Here is an 18,517-nt window from a genome sequence, read left to right on the forward strand (position 1 = left end):
TCACGGTGACCGTGATTTCAGCAAGTACAACATTCCAATTAACCAATCAGAATTGAAGGATAACTTTTCAGGAAATATCTGTTTTAGGCTTACGATCATGGTTAGGTGCTTCTACACCCTTGTTAATCAGCTATCATTTCACACTGTTTTTAGGAATAAATTATGGGTAGGGATTGGGTTAGGACTATATTTTTGGACAGCTATGTTGATCCATGATCAGAGATAATTAGCCGTGTTTTTGGACAGATAGATTTGGATGGATGGATGAATGAATGGAGAGAGAGAATTAGCCAGCTGTGTCTCTGTGGCAGCATGGCCCAGCTGCCACACAGCGAGTGAGCGTGTCCTGGCCTCTGCTGTATACATTAATGATGACAATGATGACAAAGCTTCAGAGGGCAGTGGAGCACACGGCTCTTAGCAAGCGCCATGAGTCCAGAAGGCATGCAGGGTCAGGGATTGATCCAACCCAGCCAGACCGGCCCGGCCCAGTCCCTTCCTGATCCAGTGAGGGTTAAGACTCTATCAGTCAGCAGAGACCTTCATCTCCCCCCACCTCCACCACCTCCACCTATGCCTTACAAGAGCCTGGAAAGACTTTCTCTGCTGCCATCAATTTTTCAGCGCACTGAGGCGCTGAAGAAAAAGCGGCAAGTTGTTGAGCTTTTCCCCTCGCCTAATCTCTCCTACACACGCTAAAGTCACTCACTGGAATAAAATAGCCAAACGATTTTGTTATATTCAACATAGCATGTTCTGCTGGGGAATAAAACAGCTGTCGGTGAAGGGGAAAAAGGGAGAGAGATGGGTGTGCGGAGAAAGTTGATGAAGAGAGGCTGTGCTGAAACTGCAAAGTAAAATTTATTTGACCTAAAAATGTAATGACATTCTCATTTCTGTGGATTTAGTTTTACCCCCTCCAGGGATGTTAATGCAACTTGTATTTTTGACCCATAAAACATTAAAATTATTGAACAAAACACTACTGGAGTAGGGCAAGCAGGTACCCTGGCTGTATTTTGAACTAAATATTTGGGTTCTTAGTGTTACACATTAATCTACTATACACTTGTATATTAATTTAAATATATTAAAGGTGCTGTATGTAGGATTGACACCGAGTGGTTTAACTAGGTATTGCAGTCCAAATTCAAAATATTGGAGAGGGTTTTTTTCACCCGGTCCCTCCTCCTCAGACTTGACGCACACGCAGGTTGCCAGATTGACGACACCAACACTTTCGTTTGCCAGCTTCCATGACTGAAATGAAATACGCTGTGTTTCTCGCCAACTGGCAACCCGGGGTGCATTACCCAATTGAAATACAATTGGATAAACTGGCAGTGGGCGGGTTTCACAAATCAAAACAGAGACCGACATTCCGGCCCGGAACACACATTTTCAAAGGAGAATAACTGACTGTAGCATTGTTTTTCAGATAAACAAATATGTTAACTTAGCATGTTTCTTAAATATCTGCAAACATATTATGGTATTTTTATGCTTTAGTAGAGTCAAAAACTTCCATACAGCACCTTTAATGAAGAATTTCTCATGCCCTGTACATAAATTCTGTAATAACGCGGAAACTACTATTGGCTCATGCTGTAATGTAAATAAAACCTTTGTTAGAAAATATAGATTATATGCTATTAATTCTGATAAACTTGATTCATTATTCTGTGTATTATGCATTTAATTCGATTTTTTTTATTATTGTTTGACAGCCATAGTATATACCAGTGGTCCTCTCACCATTGTGTTGTCCTCTCTGTTTCAGCTGATGACCAAACACCCAGGCAAGCGTCTGGGCTGCGGTCCTGAGGGTGAGCGGGACATCAGGGAACACGGCTTTTTCCGTTACATGGATTGGGAAAAGTTGGAGAACAAGGAAGTTCAGCCACCGTTTAAACCAAAAGCCGTAAGTCCAGCCAATCACCTCACCTCTAACACACACACACACACACACATTCTCTCTCTCTTACTTGCATTCACTCCTTGCTTGTTGCTGTGATCTAAAACCCTTGTGGTTATTTCAGATTTTAGTCTAAATTCGAGTTTCATTACCTATCTTTTTTAGCCTGATAATTAACACATAATGCATGACATGGTTTACCAAAGTAAGACAAAATTGCATCAACATACTTTGTTGTTTCTGGAAAAAATATTCTTATCAACAACCATAACCCTACTGTTGTTCTTAATCCTATAAAAATTTCTAATCCCAATCCAACCTCAACCTAACTTGATTCAAACTCATCAGATAATCTATTCGGACTAAATTACAATTTGAATTTCAGTAAGTAGAATCGAAAGGGAATTCAATTACAAAAAATACAACTGCTATAAGTGTATTTTGCTATACATTTTTGAGTATAAATTACTCATAATCATGTTCATACAACATACAGGCTATTTTTAGAATTATTAGATGATGGAATAATCAGTGTCACCTGTAGACATTTGTATTTAATTTATATGTTTATCAATATATTTAATAAATTAACTTTCATTTAATTAATTTTTTTTTATGGTGAAAGAACATTTTCTAAAATGCTATAGTTCATGCAATATTATATTAATATGTTATATAGTCAATAGATTGATCATTTGATGTCAGTATATATTTTTATGAAGTAAAAATCTGTTATGAATCAAAAACAGTGTTGGACTTTTGTTTATTTGTTTTTGATTAAAGGCAAAATTAGGATCTGTTTTGTTATCTGTGTAAAGTTGGTAGACATTAGAAAAAGTATTATGTATTTCAGGGAGTAAATTGGCATAATTACCCAATAATTATTAAATCATTTATTTTTTGTCTCAAAATTTGTTACATTATTTTAAGGTGTCCTTGTTACAGTGTAATTTTACATATAAGTACTGAGTAATATTAATTAACTACATGTACTACTTACTATATGGTTAGGGTTAGGATTAGGGTTTACTTGCATGTAATTATGCATAATGTATTGTTACAAGGACACCTTAAAATAAAGTGTTACCAAAATTTGTACTGGATTGAATTACAAGTATTATATTTATAGCATTGGAATAAGTGAAATTCAACACACTTGTGTTTCATTGAATTGCAACAGTAAATTCTTCATGTCATTCAAATTAAAATTCCATTTCAACATCCTGTGGGGCTTAATTGAATTCTAAATCTTATTAAAAAAAAATTCTTTAATTCTAAATTTCACTCAACCCTGCAGTCTATAAACCTAACCCTAATATCAGAGGGCTGTGATTGGTTAAAAGGAATGTTGTCTCAGGACCAGCAAAGGATGTTGATCCAGGAAAATGTCTTACTTGTGTAAATCACATTAAGCGACCTGTAACGGCACAAACTCAAACTGGCCGACTGGACCCGTAGTTTTCGAAGACAGTGTCAAAGTAGTCAAATTCTGCTGTTCTGTAGCACAGAGATGACGAGTCAAACTTTCAGGGCTGTGGAGAGCAGTAGGGTGTAATGAGGAGTCTGTATGTCCTCCTTCACACCACAGCAAGAGGCACAGCAGCATCTTAGCTTCGTTAGTGGTGTGTGCGCTAGGGCTCCGGCCGAGCTGCGACGCGTTTGTCAGCCTCAGTCAGATCCTTAATGAGTACAGCTTCTCTTGCGTCTGTGTGTGTGTGTGTGTGTGTGTGTGAGCTGTCAGATGGAGCATGCATTGCCCAGGCAGTGCTGCATAGTGCTTCCCTCCACATCAACCCTCCTGACCTCCCGCTCGGACTCAGACTGGCCTGTTAAACATGATCTCCTTCCTGCAGCGCCTCCCTGGCATTGAGGTCTCGGTGCACTCATTGAGAACAGATTGTCCTGTTGATTTTAGAAAACCGAGTTCGGAAAATCGGAAGTTTTACTTTAGCACTTGAATTGAATGTGTTAGTTTTAGTTGAAAGGGCAGAAGTGTGTAATTTCTGTGCCACTAGTGTCACCAAACGGAATTGTAAAAATGATGGTTTTCAAACAGGTTTCCTTGAAAGTCCTTCATACCTCCAATGGACGAGCAAACAGATAGTCCAACTTCCAAATTCACACCATTGGTTGAGCCATTGTTTTTGACAGAGCAACGTTTTTGGCGTCAAACCTCATTGGTTCTTGCTTGTCTCATAACCAGTTGTAACAATGCTACTGTACAGTATATAGTGTAATTCAGTTAAATTTTTATTTTACTATATTTTCTCAGATAATTTAAAGGAATAGTTCATCCCAAAATTTAAATTATTAGCTCTCAGGCCATCCAAGATGTAGACAAGTTTGTTTGTGCTTCGAAAAAGATTTGGAGAAATTTAGCATTACTGTACATCACTTGCTCACCTGTGGATCCTCTGCAGTGAATGGGTGCCGTCAGAAAGAGAGTCCAAACAGCTGATAAAAAAACATGTTTGGACTCTCAATAAATAACAATAATCCACTCCAGTCCATCAGTTAGCAAGCTGTTTGCAATAAAGAAATCCATCAAGACATTTTAAAACCGGCTAAAATATGAGTCCTTTCTCCATAATAATACTTTATTCAATGAAAACATCATGTCATCTGAATCAGGAGAGAAATATCCACAGATCAAGTACCATTTACAAGCAAACACCATCCAAAACAGTTTTAAACAAATATGTTAATGTGATTTTGATGTGAAAGCAGCACAGCGGAGGAAGCATTATCATGGATTATGGACTGGTAGCGACGTTTATAGTTAAAACACCTTAATGATTGATTTTGTTCGTACAAACACACGGCTTTTCACTTCACAAGGCATTAATTGATGGACTAGACTTACTTGTGGATTATTGTGATGTTTTTCACAGCTTTTTCTGACGGCACCCATTCACTGCAGAACATCTATTGATGAGCAAGTGCTGTAATGCTGAAATTCTCTAAATCTGTTCCCAGTTTTCAGGCTTGCTTATACTGTGAAACAGCAGTGAGGTACATTAGCTCACTGTTCAGTTGTGTGTGATTGGGAGTGTTCATGTGGTGTTGGCTGCCTGTGTAGCAGCAGATGGATGTTTGCGTGCTGGTGTCATTAGCTGAGCAGAAAGACGGATGATTTTAGACCCTCTTCGTGACGACGGCCGCATGCTTGATGGACATTCAAATAACTGTGATTTACAAACTCAGGCAATTATGATCTGAATGAGACTCGTGTTGTCTCATGTGGAGACCAAAAATTCATGCAGACAGACATTAGCTCTGTTCCAAAACTCAGTAAGAGGCATTCAGGGGCAGCATTTTAAGGAGTCAAAGGCAATCCCAGAATGCACTGCAACAAACACAGTAAGAAATAAATCCAGGATGTCAGAATATACAAGTTAAATGTGATTTACAAATATAATTAATTCAAAACTAAAAATTAGGCATGCACTGAAAATGATTGCCAATATGTATCTTTTTTTATCAATATCAATGTATTAATATGTATTTTTTGTATGTTTTCATGCCATTGCAGGGGCGTTGCTAGACCCTTTTATGAGCCCCAGTAAAATATCACTGTGCCCCACTAAAAATATTACTGATAAATCCTTGATCTAACTGGCCATACTGGTTTGCAAAAAGGTTGCAAAAATTGTTTGTGATTAAGTTTGATTCATTCAAACAGTTTATCCACAGAATAATTTGCAGCGATTTTTCACCCCACAATTTGAAATAAATTTATCTGTATCAGTATCAAAAAGTATTTTTAAATGGTCAATATTAAAAATTCAGTTTTGTCCAAAGATAAAAAATAATAATACATTAAACATGAAAATTGTCATTTTTGTTTTGTGAATTAAGGCATCCAAACAAACTAATATACAGTGTGAAATATGGTTAATTCACTTTCAAATGAGTTGAAATAAGGTGGAAAATCACTTGTCCAAAAAAGTTTGCCATAATTTATCATTATACCTTTAAATCAGTGAATGATGGCAAATGTAATATAAAATAAATGCAAATGAATGTCACAATTACATACCCCGTAAATAAATGAGAAAATAAAAAAGAATCAGTAATATTGACTTATGACCGATATGTGCATCCAAATAAGCTTATAATTAAAAATGATTTTACCCAGAAAATGTTGTATTTATACTTGGTAGTCACATAGTGTCACATTGTTCCTTGTGTCGTCTATATTTATTCTATCAAGTGTGAGATGAATGTTCCATGTGATTCTTGAGTGCATTCTTGTGAATGTAGTGTTCAAAATTGCTTACTTTCAATGCCGCCTGAGAAGGCAGCTGCCGATGTAGGCAATGAGGAAGCTCACTAGGTGTTGTTTTCGAAGCTAATATGTGCATTTGAAGTTCCAGAGCCTGTAGTTAAAGAGCCGAAGGCAGGCTGGCCATTGAGGACAGTTCCCTAGATTCTGCCCCGTTCCTGCTGAGCACCTCCTCGCCCAGATCTCACTCCGCTGGGAAACACGGTAGTCTGACGTAGGATTTGGATGGCATGTCCCTCTACACATCACAGCCTGTGGCTCTGAAATGAAGCGTGACAGCAGTGTCTGGCAAGGGATCACTGCGCTGAGGTGGATTAGGGAATCGGACCCAAGGGATGCGAAGAGGGACGCGGGCCTCGAAACAGTCAGAGTGACTTTACAGCTCAGGTTTGGAGCAGAACGAGGGGAGGGCCGCCATACAGAGCTCTTCATTTCTCTGCTGGTGCTGTTGAATCATCTGGTGGCAGGTGAGAAGTGACTGTTGATTTGTTGCTTGGGATGCCAGCCAGCTCTAGGTGGAACGCCTCTGGCTGTGTCTGCAGCAGATGGACTGTTGTTGCCTGCGTGGTACAAGACTGGCAGCGGCAGCCCGCATGTGCCAGCCACGGGAGAGTGGATCTCTGAACGCTGACAGCCTCTTTGCTGCCAGCGCCGCTCACTCTCACTTCCTGTATGTCACCCGGCACCTTCTCTGTGTCGGTGCAGATTGGACACGGTCACCTTAACCTCACCCTTTCATTTACACACACTGTCCATCATGCTCTGCTCATGCTGGAACAAAGGAATGATGGGTGGAGGTGAAAAGGGATCAAAGCCAGGTGAGGAGAGTGACAGATTCATTATGAAAAGTCCAGCTGATACCAGCAGGCTTCCGTGCTGGTAAATGCTGTTGAGTGTTGATTTTGATGATCACCAGTAAAATGGTAAAGCTTTCAGTGAAGCTGTTTCACCAAGAAAGTCTTTCAGGTTAAAGAGTTCTCTAGTTAGTATACAGTTCTGTTCTTTTCTGTACAGTGAAAGTGAATGAGAACAAATGTAGGCGAGCTACAAAAAATGACAAGGACCAAGTCATTATGCCAGGATGTGAGATTAGTGGTTATTTATAATCTTCACTAATTGATATGGTTATTTTTGGCAGAATATTCCTAACCCAATTTGTACATTTCAAAGCTTTTAATAAATTGAATGTAATTGTAAGAAATTTGATTAAGATACAATTAGATAGATAGGCTATTACATATAAAAATACTTTTTCTGTCAATTAAAATATAACTCTAAAATTACTTGAATTATAATTTAGATTTAGTTTATATTCTATTGCCCTACACTAACCCTACACCTATACCTACCCCTTACAGAAAACTTTCTGCATTTTCACAAGTTAAAAAAAAAAAAGACTTTATTTTTTATTTACTTTATTTTTATACCAGTTTTACAAATGAGGACGTCCCCAAAGGGAGGTTTTTGGAGAGTTTGTCAGGTTTTGCTCACTTTTCCGTACATATTTCTCCCCAAAATATGGTTAAGTAGGTACACACACATAAATATTTATAAAATACTTTGATAAATTGTTCAAAAAATAAAATATAAATTGATCAAAAGTGACAGCAAAGACATTTATAAAGTTAAAGATTTCTATTTCAAATATATGCTGTTCTTTTGAACTTCCTACTCGTCAAAAAAAAAAAAAATATATATATATATATATATATATATACAAAAACATTAAGCATCACAACTATTGTTAACATTGATTGTAATAAGAAATTCCTGACCATCAAATCAGCATATTAGAATGATTTCAGAAGGATCATGCAACACTGAAGACTGGAGTAATGATGCTGAAAATTCAGCTTTAACATCACAGGAATAAACTACATTTACAGTATATTAAAACTGAAAAAAAGATTATTTAAAATTGTGATAATATTTCATAATATTACGGCAACCTTGGTAAAAAATAAACTTAAAAAGTACATAAAATAAATATAGAAATGAATAAAACGTGTATGTGTGTGTGTATATATAACCTCTGGTTTCTCTAGAGACTGTCACTGTAATAAATATACTGTAAATGGCTATGGATAAAAGCATCTTAGGGCTTAAGCAAGTAAAGAAGTCTTGTGGAGCCACCAGGACTCCATCATCTCACGCTGGGGTCCAGCTATGGTCTTTTGATCAGGCTTTGTCCAGAGTGAAGTTTGGAGTGCATGTCGTAGTCAGAAATGACAACTATGGGCTGTGTGAGCGTGATGCTTGGTAGCTTTTGCTTTAAAGAATATTATTCTCCCTTTCATTCCCTCTCCCTTCATCCCCATGTGCAGCAGTCACTCAGAGATATGAGCGAGCAGAGGGAAAACACTTTTTCTCACAAATAAAAGCAGAGTGTGTGTCAGAGAGAAAAGGTCTGCGTCAGTGAGCGATGGACGCATGTGTGAGAGAGAGAGTTGTAAATGGGCAGTGTTTAGCACAGCGGTCTTCAGACAAGCCGCTCGTCACATGTGTGTCTTTGATAGCAAGGGCTGTTTACAGTGGATGTGGCCCCCTGATGCTAATGACTGTGGACAGGTGATTTTAAGAGGACACCAAAAAGCTTTTCCCTCAATTTTCAGGGGCCGATGAGACGCAGGTTGTTCGACTCTCTGTGGGTTCACTTGCCTAGGTGGCATACGGATGGCAGCGAGCGGGCAGATCCATAAGTCACAGCCTCCCCTGATCGCGTTTGGAAATACTAATGCATCTGCGGCGGGGCGACGGGTCAGGTGGCTGCTGCATGGGACCATTAATTGAGTTTAAATTAGAGGGGCTTCTGAATGCAGAGGTACACAGATGCTGCGCGGGGTGATTTAATGGTTCCCACACACAGATGTTATGCCTCAGTGCTCTCACTCTCTGTCACTCTGTGTGTTTGTGTGTGTGTGGCAGTTTAGTATTTAGAGGTAGTGAGTGAACTTGCCAAGAAAGTCTGAGCTTTGATTGCACCTCTGTCTTATATAAGATGTATTGGTTGTAAATCATTCACATGGTAGTCAGAATCCTCTTGCTGAAAATGCAGAGGCACATCTAAAGCTATTGTGTTTGCTGCCAGGTCCACGCTAAGGATTCTGGGCTAATGGTACAGTCAAGAAAATGAGGTCATTTCATGCTGTATGAAGTGGGGCTTTTAAAGGCTCAAGCTTTTGTTGGGCTGCCCAGTGGCGTAGGGAGTGTTTATTTGAAGGGGTTTGGTCTTACAAATGCTTCTGTTTACCTAGAACTCAGGTGCAGGCTGTCTTAAGGATGTGATAAGTGATCATTTAACATGTTTTTGTCAATCATGCAGTGAGGGATTATAAACTTTTTTGTGCATAAATGCATGTGTGTATACACTACGCTCAAAATCTTGGGGTCAGTAAGATTTTTTATGTCTTAAAGAAATTGTTTTTAAAGAAATTAATGTTTTTTATCAGCAAGGATCCATTAAATTGATCGAAAAGTGGCAGTAAAGACATTTATAATGTTAAAAAGTATTTCTATATCAAGTAAATGCTTTTCTTTTGAACCTTCTATTCATCAACGAATCCTGAAAGACAAAAGGTATCATTATTTCCACAAAATTAATAAGAAGACATTTTTCTAGTGCACCAAATCAGTAATGACTGCTGAAATTCAGCTTTGTCATCACATGAATAAGTTATTATTATCATTATTAATAAGTTAAGTTAAAACAGTTATTTTAAAATGTAATAGTGCTTTTTTTTGTTCAAATAAATGCAGCCTTGGTGAGCATAAGAACTTCTTTAAAAGCATTAAAAGATCTTTCCGACCCCATTCTTCTGAACAGTAGTCTATGTCACACAGTGAGGTGAGAAATGAGCACTCTGTACTGGATTAATTAGATCTAGATTATGATTTATTCACATTAGTTTAAGTGCCACCACTTGGAATTAATCAACTGTACAACTGGCTGTTGCATAGTTCCATTATTTTATTATTTTATTTTATTTTTTGTAAAAAATGTTTAAGTTCACTAAATGTAATGCTGTAAAACTGAAAATATGTGGAAATGGGAAAAAAATAGTATATTGATGACAAGTTTTGTGCAAGTAAATTTCTTTCATTTTGAAGGAGTTGTAGTGAATGGACCCAAAGTTGATTGCCCTCCCATTGTGCTCATTAGAAGCGGAACCCTATATAGACTTTCACAAGGTCTTCACTCTGATTGGTGGAAATGATGAACTCCTGTGAAGTCGAAAGCTTGTGATTTTGTCCTATGCAGTGGGTCTGTATGTAATGTGTTTGATCCATGTGCATCGTATATGATCTACAGTGCTGGTGTTGATTCTCCACTAATGACTGCATGGTACATCACAAAATATGCAGCCACAATATGTTGTTATAAAATAATGCATATGTTGAACAGTAATATGCATCACATCGTGAGCTGTCTCAGCTCTAATTTTCACCACTTGCCAGTTTTTCCTCTTTCATTGTGGCTGCTCCGACTGTATTGTTTGCCAAGGGAGAGGTTGCAGAGATACCTCATCATGGGCCAGAGGTAGAGAACTGGCCAGGTTTGGAATATTCTGATGGTTTGACTTTGCTTCTGAGTCCTATTGATGAATATTGCATGACGGGCTGTAAAAGGTGAGTTTTGATATCTGGTACTGGACTGCCACTGATCAATGCTCTCCATGTAAAGGTGTCCGCATGTGTGAACAGTGCAAAGGATTTCACTCTCATTTACAGATTCGCTTGCGTGGACTTACCTGTTTTTTACCATTATGATGAGCGAGCTATTTAAATGTCACTGGAAGTGCAATAGAACATTGGAATTTCAAAAGCTGACATTTGAACTGAAGCGTATGTGTTTGTGGTGGCATTAATGCTGTTGTTATTGTTTTCACTGTTGTTGTTTTCAAAAGCATCATGAATGACACCCTAACACGCCATTGACATCTGGAACATATTTCTGTATCAGTATGAGTGTAAAGGTCTCACACGCGCCTCCATGAATTCATATTTTTCCAAGTTACACCCAATGCCATGATGGAAAGACCAGTTTCGGGCTACTAATTTGGCTAATGTGAATTCCCATATTGGTGCAGCTGGTGGACCAGTGAAAAAATGCTGGTCAATGGGCTTCATTAGATAGACCAGATTGGTTCTGTTATCATTTACTCATCTTGTTGTTCCAAACTTTGACTGACTTTTTTGTGGAATGCATAAGAAGATATTTTGAATAATGTTCTGTTTGCTCTTTTACAATGAAAGGGGACTGAATCTTGAAGCTTTGAAAAAAAAAAAGATGCAAAAGCACCATAAAATGAATAATATACAACTCGTGCACTATTTTTCATATGGCTTCGGATGCAGTATGATTGCTTGATGAATAGACTGAAGTCATTATTCACTGATAATCTTCCCCTCCAGTGAGCTGGTAACCACTGCAAACAGATCTTTGAATCATTCAGCCTGTCAGTTTTCTACTCTCCTCTATTTTCTTCAAAAATAAATAAAAGATCTGACTGAAATAATTATTTATACATGAATCAGATATCATTACTTTTCAAGTGTTTTCAGTGAAGTCAAGATTTTCTGTGAATAATGAGTTAAATTTTGTTTCTCTAGAGATCATATGGCTTCAAATATAGCACTTTAAGTTGTATGGACCATCTGTATGTTTCTTTTATGGTGCTTTTTGCTGTTTTTGAGGAAGGTATTTAAAAAATATATAGCTTTGGAATGACATGAATGGGAGTAAATCATGACAGACTTCAATTTTTTTTGAGTATACTCTTATAAATAAAGGTTCTTTATTGGCATTTATGATCCCTTGAATTACCTCTAACATCTATGGAATCTTTCCATTGCACAAAAGGTTAGTTTTAGTTGAAAAAGTTAGTTTTTCAAATTAAGAAAAACATTTTAAAGGGGTCATCGGATGCCCATTTTCAACCAGTTGATATGATTCTTTAGGGTCTTAATGAAAAGTCTATAACATACTTTTGTTAAAAAGTATGTTATAGACTCTGCTCACCCCGCCCCTCTTTTCCGTGGGGTGACAAGCCGTTCTCTGAGAGATTGTAAACTTTAGCCGCATTCATCGTGAAACTTGCTAACTAGCACATTATTAGGAAAGGCGATTTGCAAAGATTCATAAAACTTGTACTCACTTCTTCTGAAGGTGAGGCTGGATCACAAATGATTCACACGAACATAGACACATTTAGGTAGATCGGGGGCGCATTCCCTTCAAAAACAAAAGTAATCCACTGCGTCTTCAGTAGCTCAGATGTCGGGAGTAAATGATGACTGCTATGTTCATTATTACATCCAACAACAAAGCACCTCAATCGCTTAGGAGACATTATTGTCTACCCCTGCTCCAGCGTCGAAACAATGGCGGACTGTTCACAGCTCACTCAGGGCAGGTCAATGCTTAAACGCTAGTGTCAATCAATAGTCGTGGGAGGGGCCTGGGTCTGTGTGACGTCACACATCCAAGAATCTGAGAACGGCTTGATTTGAGAAAGGGGTTATCATTTATCAGGATTTTTAAAAAAGCACTGGGTGGATTTTTATCATTATAGGGTGGTTGTGTACACACACTGCCAAGATTTCAGTTCAAACATGTAAAAGTGAATTTTGCATTCGATGACCCCTTTAAGAACTATCCACTAAAAGGTTCTTTGGGTAACTCAGAAAGGTTCTTCTATGTAATCCCTATGAAAATTCCCTTTTGGAACCTTTATTTTTAAGAGTGTAAACAATCACCCAAAGCTATTCCAGCAGCCTTTTAGGGGCATACAGTATGCTGGTCTATTCAACAGGATAGGCTATCCATGTATCCAGAACTGCTGTTCAATGATCTACAGTACCCTTACATTCACATCCATTCTCATACTTTTATTTGTTCTCTTTTACGTTCTACTTGACCATGTTCATCATCCCCCATCCATTACATGCCTCTCTTCTTCTTCTCTCCCTCCTGCAGTGTGGCCGGGATGCAGAGAACTTTGACCGCTTTTTCACCCGCCATCCACCGGTTCTCACCCCTCCAGACCAGGAGGTCATCATGAACCTCGACCAAGACGAGTTCGAGGGCTTTTCCTTCATAAACCCCGAATACCCTGCCATGGAAGCCCAGAGTTAAGGGCGACCTCCTAAAACTAACCCAGCCCTCCATCAAACCCCCTCTTCATCAAACCTCCTTACGTTTATGTATCATACACTCCATAAAACGGGCACGTGTATGTACATAAACAGCCATGCACAGAAACTAAACCATCTATATACATATGCATGCGAAACTTCGATATTCGTAGATTAGCCTGAAGGTCGTTGTCGGCTTTCACGACATCCCATTGAGTGTGTCCATGCTGGAGGAACGTTCGAATCTAAAGGCTGTCTTTATACTATTTGTACTCTACAGCTTTCCTGAATGTGGTGTGTATTGCATAGCTCCCTTCTAAACTATCCTCAGATGTGTGTGTGTTTCGGGCACCGCCAGTGTTCAGATTCAGCCATTTGCACTAAAGGTGCATGAATCGCATATGAGATGCACAATGGCTAGCCTCGCTCTCCTTATCCAGCCTGTGACAGTGATATTCTGCTGATTTTTATACTCAAACCATTTTGCCTGTTTCAAAAAGAATGCAAACTCAAAAGGTTTTTGCATGACGATTTTGTTTTGCCCGAACTTTTATGATACATATGTCGTTAGTTAGCTCTGTAGTGAACCCTAGTCTTGCTTTAATCTCTGACTTGCATTGTACAGACAAGTACATAACAGAAATTGACCAAAGTTTTTCTTTTTCTTTTTTTGGAAGCATGAGTAAATCTGACTTTTTTAGGATGCCTGTATCCTGTTTGCGTGTATGTATGGGCCAATAGAGCTTAATGGATGTGCCTGATTGTGGTAGTGATCTGCTTTTTTTTGCCTGATCATCTCACACCATCAGCAAACACTCACCCATGTACAGGAAGCATGACTCCTGTGATGGTTCCCGTTGGCTCTTCCTTGTTTAACACTTGACTTCTGCTTAAAGGTCAGCCGGATTTTATCGAGAGGTATTTGACAGGAACATTAAATATCAACTACCTCCTGCTTGAGACAATTACAGATTGAGACAGGACGAGAGAACAAGTGCTAATATCAGAAACGAGCTAGCGCTGTAGCCAATAACCATGTATTACTGACCCCTATGTTAGATATGCATGTTTTAATGGGTACGATCAGGAAGCATTTTTCAACATCATTAGGGTTTACGATGACAAAGAGATGAGTAGTCACCCATGGGTAATATCACAGAATTATACCCTGGATTTCATTGTGTATGAGCAAATTAGTCTAGTTGGGACGCACTGATATAGCTTCACTTCGCTTGAATGATTCCATCTTGAACCTTGTCAATAGAGACCCGCCGCATTATATTATGCTGAAACTTGTTACGTGAAAACCCTGAAAGAATACCACAACGTTTGTGTGGAACACAATATTGCGCTTCGAAGGCGAAGAGAAGAACAGGATATAAAGACGACTAATAATTTGCTGCACAATTAGACGGTGTAGCTTTGGAAATAAAACATTTCAAGCGTGTAAACATTGTTCATAAGCGACAATAGGGGTCCGTTGAAGCTATCTGTTGTTGTGTCAATGGGTCCAACACGGGCTGGTCAGTGCTTTAATACGGTGTCCTAATTTAGCATGCTGACGACTCTTGATACGACAGTCGGTCTAGAAACGCGAGCACTGTTCATGTCAGCAGTAACAGCAGCGAAGTCCCTGTGAGGAACAGATACCGTATCACTAAATGGAACTGGAAAGGCCACAAGAGCCACACATCCACAGAAACGGGTCAGATCCTCTCAGTTCCCTGAGCGGTTATGCGTGCTGACTAGCGGCCAGTGGCTTTTATTGGAAACCACTGGGGCTTCATATCATATCTTCATCATAGGATTTCAGGGAAGGGATAACCTGACTAAAATGGTGAAGGTTTCCAGATCTGTTGTGGTTTGCAGGATAAGACACTTTTGGTTAAAACAAAGAAGAAGAAAAAAGGACAAAAAAAATGTTGTGCATTTGTCATTTCTGCCAAAACATATAGCGAGCAGTTCAGTGTAGGGCTTTGATATAATTTTTTTAAGTGTCTTAAAATAATATAAGCAAATAAAATGTGTCAAATGTTCTTAAATGTATTTTGAATGAATTTTATGTGGTCAGTATTGTAGATAAAAATAAAGGAAAAAGGGGGATTTTTGTGTTTTCTATACCTTAAAATGTGCATAGAAGCTTTATGCATGAATTACAGAAAACTAGCCTAGTGTTTTAGTGAGTGCTCTTGACCTTTCTGTGTGCTTTGCTTCATACATCCTCAATGCTTTTCTTGTGCCAAAGTATTTTCCACTAAAAACCACGAGTATGCATTTAAATAAAACTGAAACATCAATAGCCTTCGTTTGGTTTTGCGTCGTTTCCCTCATTGTAGTTTTGAGTGTATATAACCATGAAATTCAACCATGCCTGTAATATGAACTCTGGAAACACAAAAGACTGTTTTCTATTCTAAGACCCTGATGTGACATTTTATTCGATCACATAAAGCATTATTTGTATGTGTTTCTGAACCGCTTGGCAGAGGAAGTCTTGTCAATTTGCTCAGAGCATCGCCTGACGCCTGTATAAAACCAACTTGGACGGTGTGCAGCACGTGCCCACGCTAAGCTCTGCATATTTCATGCCTGCCACTTAACATGAGAACATTTCATCCTGTTCCACCACCATTCAGCCAATGACATATGGGAAGAACATACATAAGGGTGGGTGAAAACTAGAGAGACGCTTTATATGCCGTATTAAACATGCTGCGAACGCTTATTGTGAAAATTGGAGTGGTGGATGGCCTGCTTATGTAAGTAGCACCGTAAAAATTAGCATGGGGGTCTCGGAGATCTTTCAAACTTCTTGTTTTTACATGTATGCGGTACACAGTTGAGTCTGGCGGTCCGCATAAGAGTGTTAATTAATTCTGAACGTCGCAGCCTCAAATTAAACGAGTCGGTTAGCACGAAGTGTGTGCGGTTTATCAGCTGAAAACAGGTCAGTGTTTGATACTGCTGTTTTCTTCTTGCGCTGACATCAGCTCGCCGCTAATCCGCTCCTTTATAGAAAGCTCTGTGCCTTAGAATCGCACAAAATTACAGAATCACGATTGGAATTAAAGCCTGGCAAAATAAACACCTTGGATTTAAAGGAGGGTGTCGCTCGTCTTTTCTCTCCTATACCTGAGAGCTTTTTTTTTAATTATTATCGTTCCCTTCGGGGCTTTTGGTACAGCATGCATTTCAAACTCTATCTCTGCTATATATCTGTATGAAAAATTCAGATGGGCTCTGCTGAGGTACAAACATCTCATCCTGGTATTCTCGACGTGTCGACGTCCCTTGTTCCGCTGTCATCCACCACTATCTTATATGTCCACGTGTATCATAGCCTGTTTATGGGAACTGAGCTGCTCAGTGCGCCCGTGCTAATCTCATTTTGTCAAACAGACCTGTATCTAATCAACACAGAATGGCACTGGCCTGCATCAGCATGGCAAGCTAGCATGGATATTCCTGTCAACTGAGACCATTTTGGACCATCATTCATCTCTAATTAGTGTCATTTATCATTTAGTGACGCTTCAGGGTGACAAAGATTTTGTTGGATGTTCTTTTTACGCTCTTTGATCTGTTATATCCATTCTGATGTTAACGGTTTACACATTTTTTTAGTTCCTGGTACCCAGCGCTACACCTGTGCCCACATGCCTCCGACGGTCAATTGCCAGTTTAGGTATCTAAATGTGGATTTATGACTGATGCTAATTGTAATGTTATCTTTTAGCGCTTTGAAGAATATATGTGAAAATATTTTTTATTTGTATTTTTCAAATTTAACAACTTTTTGTTACAAATTATATTATCAGCATAACAGTTTACTTGTTTGATTACTGACCTTAAAATAGTGCAATTTTTTGTTGTTGTTGGTTTTCTTATGCCATTTAATAGATATGTACATTTTATTATAATTTTTTTATATGTTTTAGTTATATTAATAATGCACTTAAGTTTCAAAATTATGATACTTTTATTTCCAGATTTTTTTTTATTCTTATTTATATATTTATTTATTCATTCAACTTTGTTATTCTGGATTTAAATTTTGAATTGAAATGTTCTTTTTCATTATAATTACATTTTTTATTATTTTACTGTTATATTATTAATTCATATATTTTTGTTTACATTTTTAAAATTTAGAAACTTTATTTATTTCTAGAGTTAAATAAAATTTTGCATCCCAGGCTTGTGGGCTGTCAGGCTTTGGGACCCCACTGTATCTTATAATGTATCACACATATACATGGATCCATGCAACAGTAGACAGATTTATAGACTCATTAACTCTGCAGGATAATTACTAGATTTAAAACTAGTTGTTCAGAATCACGTCTGCGTTGACCTACAGTCCTGAGGTTTCCATGCCAATGCCCAGTGCCATTTTTCTCTGAACTGTTTGGCTCTTGAGAGCCCAGGTAATCTAGTGGCCATCACTCTGGAGTTGTGGCTTGTGTGCTTCGCTGTGCTGTGGTGTGCTTGAACCAGCAAATGGACATAAGGTAGGAAATGTGCTTCTGTTGTTGTATCATATATCTTCCTCCTGTCTACTGTATTCTTTCTGTCTGGAGCTGTTTTTGTCAAACGCTCTTCTGGAGTCTGGACTGTCTCTCTTCCCCAGTTTTCTCTAGTTTGATGTGATCTGCATACCAATATTTGGAGTCATATGTCTTCTCTGTCTGTGATCTTGGTTGTTTGTAAATCCTTTTTGCTGTGCTTTGATGGCACTCTCATCCCTCTCTCTGTCTTGCTCACCTGAAAGCGACTTGTCTCTGTTCTTTGTCATTTTAAGGTGCTGTGTTCATTGCCTTTAAAAAGAGATCACACTGCCTTGTCGTTGTTGGTTTATTGTCTTCAAAACATACTGAATGTTTCTTTAATACCGAGCGTTATGCTGCCTAAAACATCTCTGCACTTCCCACAATTCCCTCAGGCCCACCATTGACCAGAAAGCTGAATTATTTAGCTGGAAATAATGACTTAACTGAATTGCATTGTTTTTCCAAGACAGGCTTCATTTTTGGCCTTATTATCCAAGCAGACATCCAACAGACTGTGATTCATTTGTGAGAAAGGTTAGCACTCGTGTATATATACTGGGCCACCATGGTTATTCTCTGTTCTTCTCTTAATGTCTAAAAGTCAGTGTGAACTTCCAGAATGTGACATATTTT

The 18,517-nt window shown here is 38.4% G+C and overlaps 1 protein-coding gene across 2 annotated transcripts in view; it reads left to right on the forward strand.

Annotated features, from left to right (window-relative positions):
* prkcbb (protein kinase C, beta b) overlaps positions 1–18,517 on the forward strand; it is a 131,133-nt gene that overhangs the window by 108,908 nt on the left and 3,708 nt on the right. The window contains exons 16-17 of one of the 2 annotated variants that reach the window (XM_016514676.1): positions 1,781–1,921; positions 13,177–15,332. In XM_016514676.1, the coding sequence (XP_016370162.1) occupies positions 1,781–1,921; positions 13,177–13,335 (300 nt within the window). In that variant the 3' untranslated portion in view covers positions 13,336–15,332. Of the gene's footprint in view, positions 1–1,780; positions 1,922–13,176; positions 15,333–18,517 lie in introns of those variants that run through there. The other variant, XM_016514677.1, reaches the window with a different exon arrangement.

This window comes from Sinocyclocheilus rhinocerous, unplaced genomic scaffold, assembly GCF_001515625.1.
Source record: "Sinocyclocheilus rhinocerous isolate Xijiao unplaced genomic scaffold, SAMN03320098_v1.1 scaffold1799, whole genome shotgun sequence".
NCBI classification, from domain to species: domain Eukaryota; kingdom Metazoa; phylum Chordata; class Actinopteri; order Cypriniformes; family Cyprinidae; genus Sinocyclocheilus; species Sinocyclocheilus rhinocerous.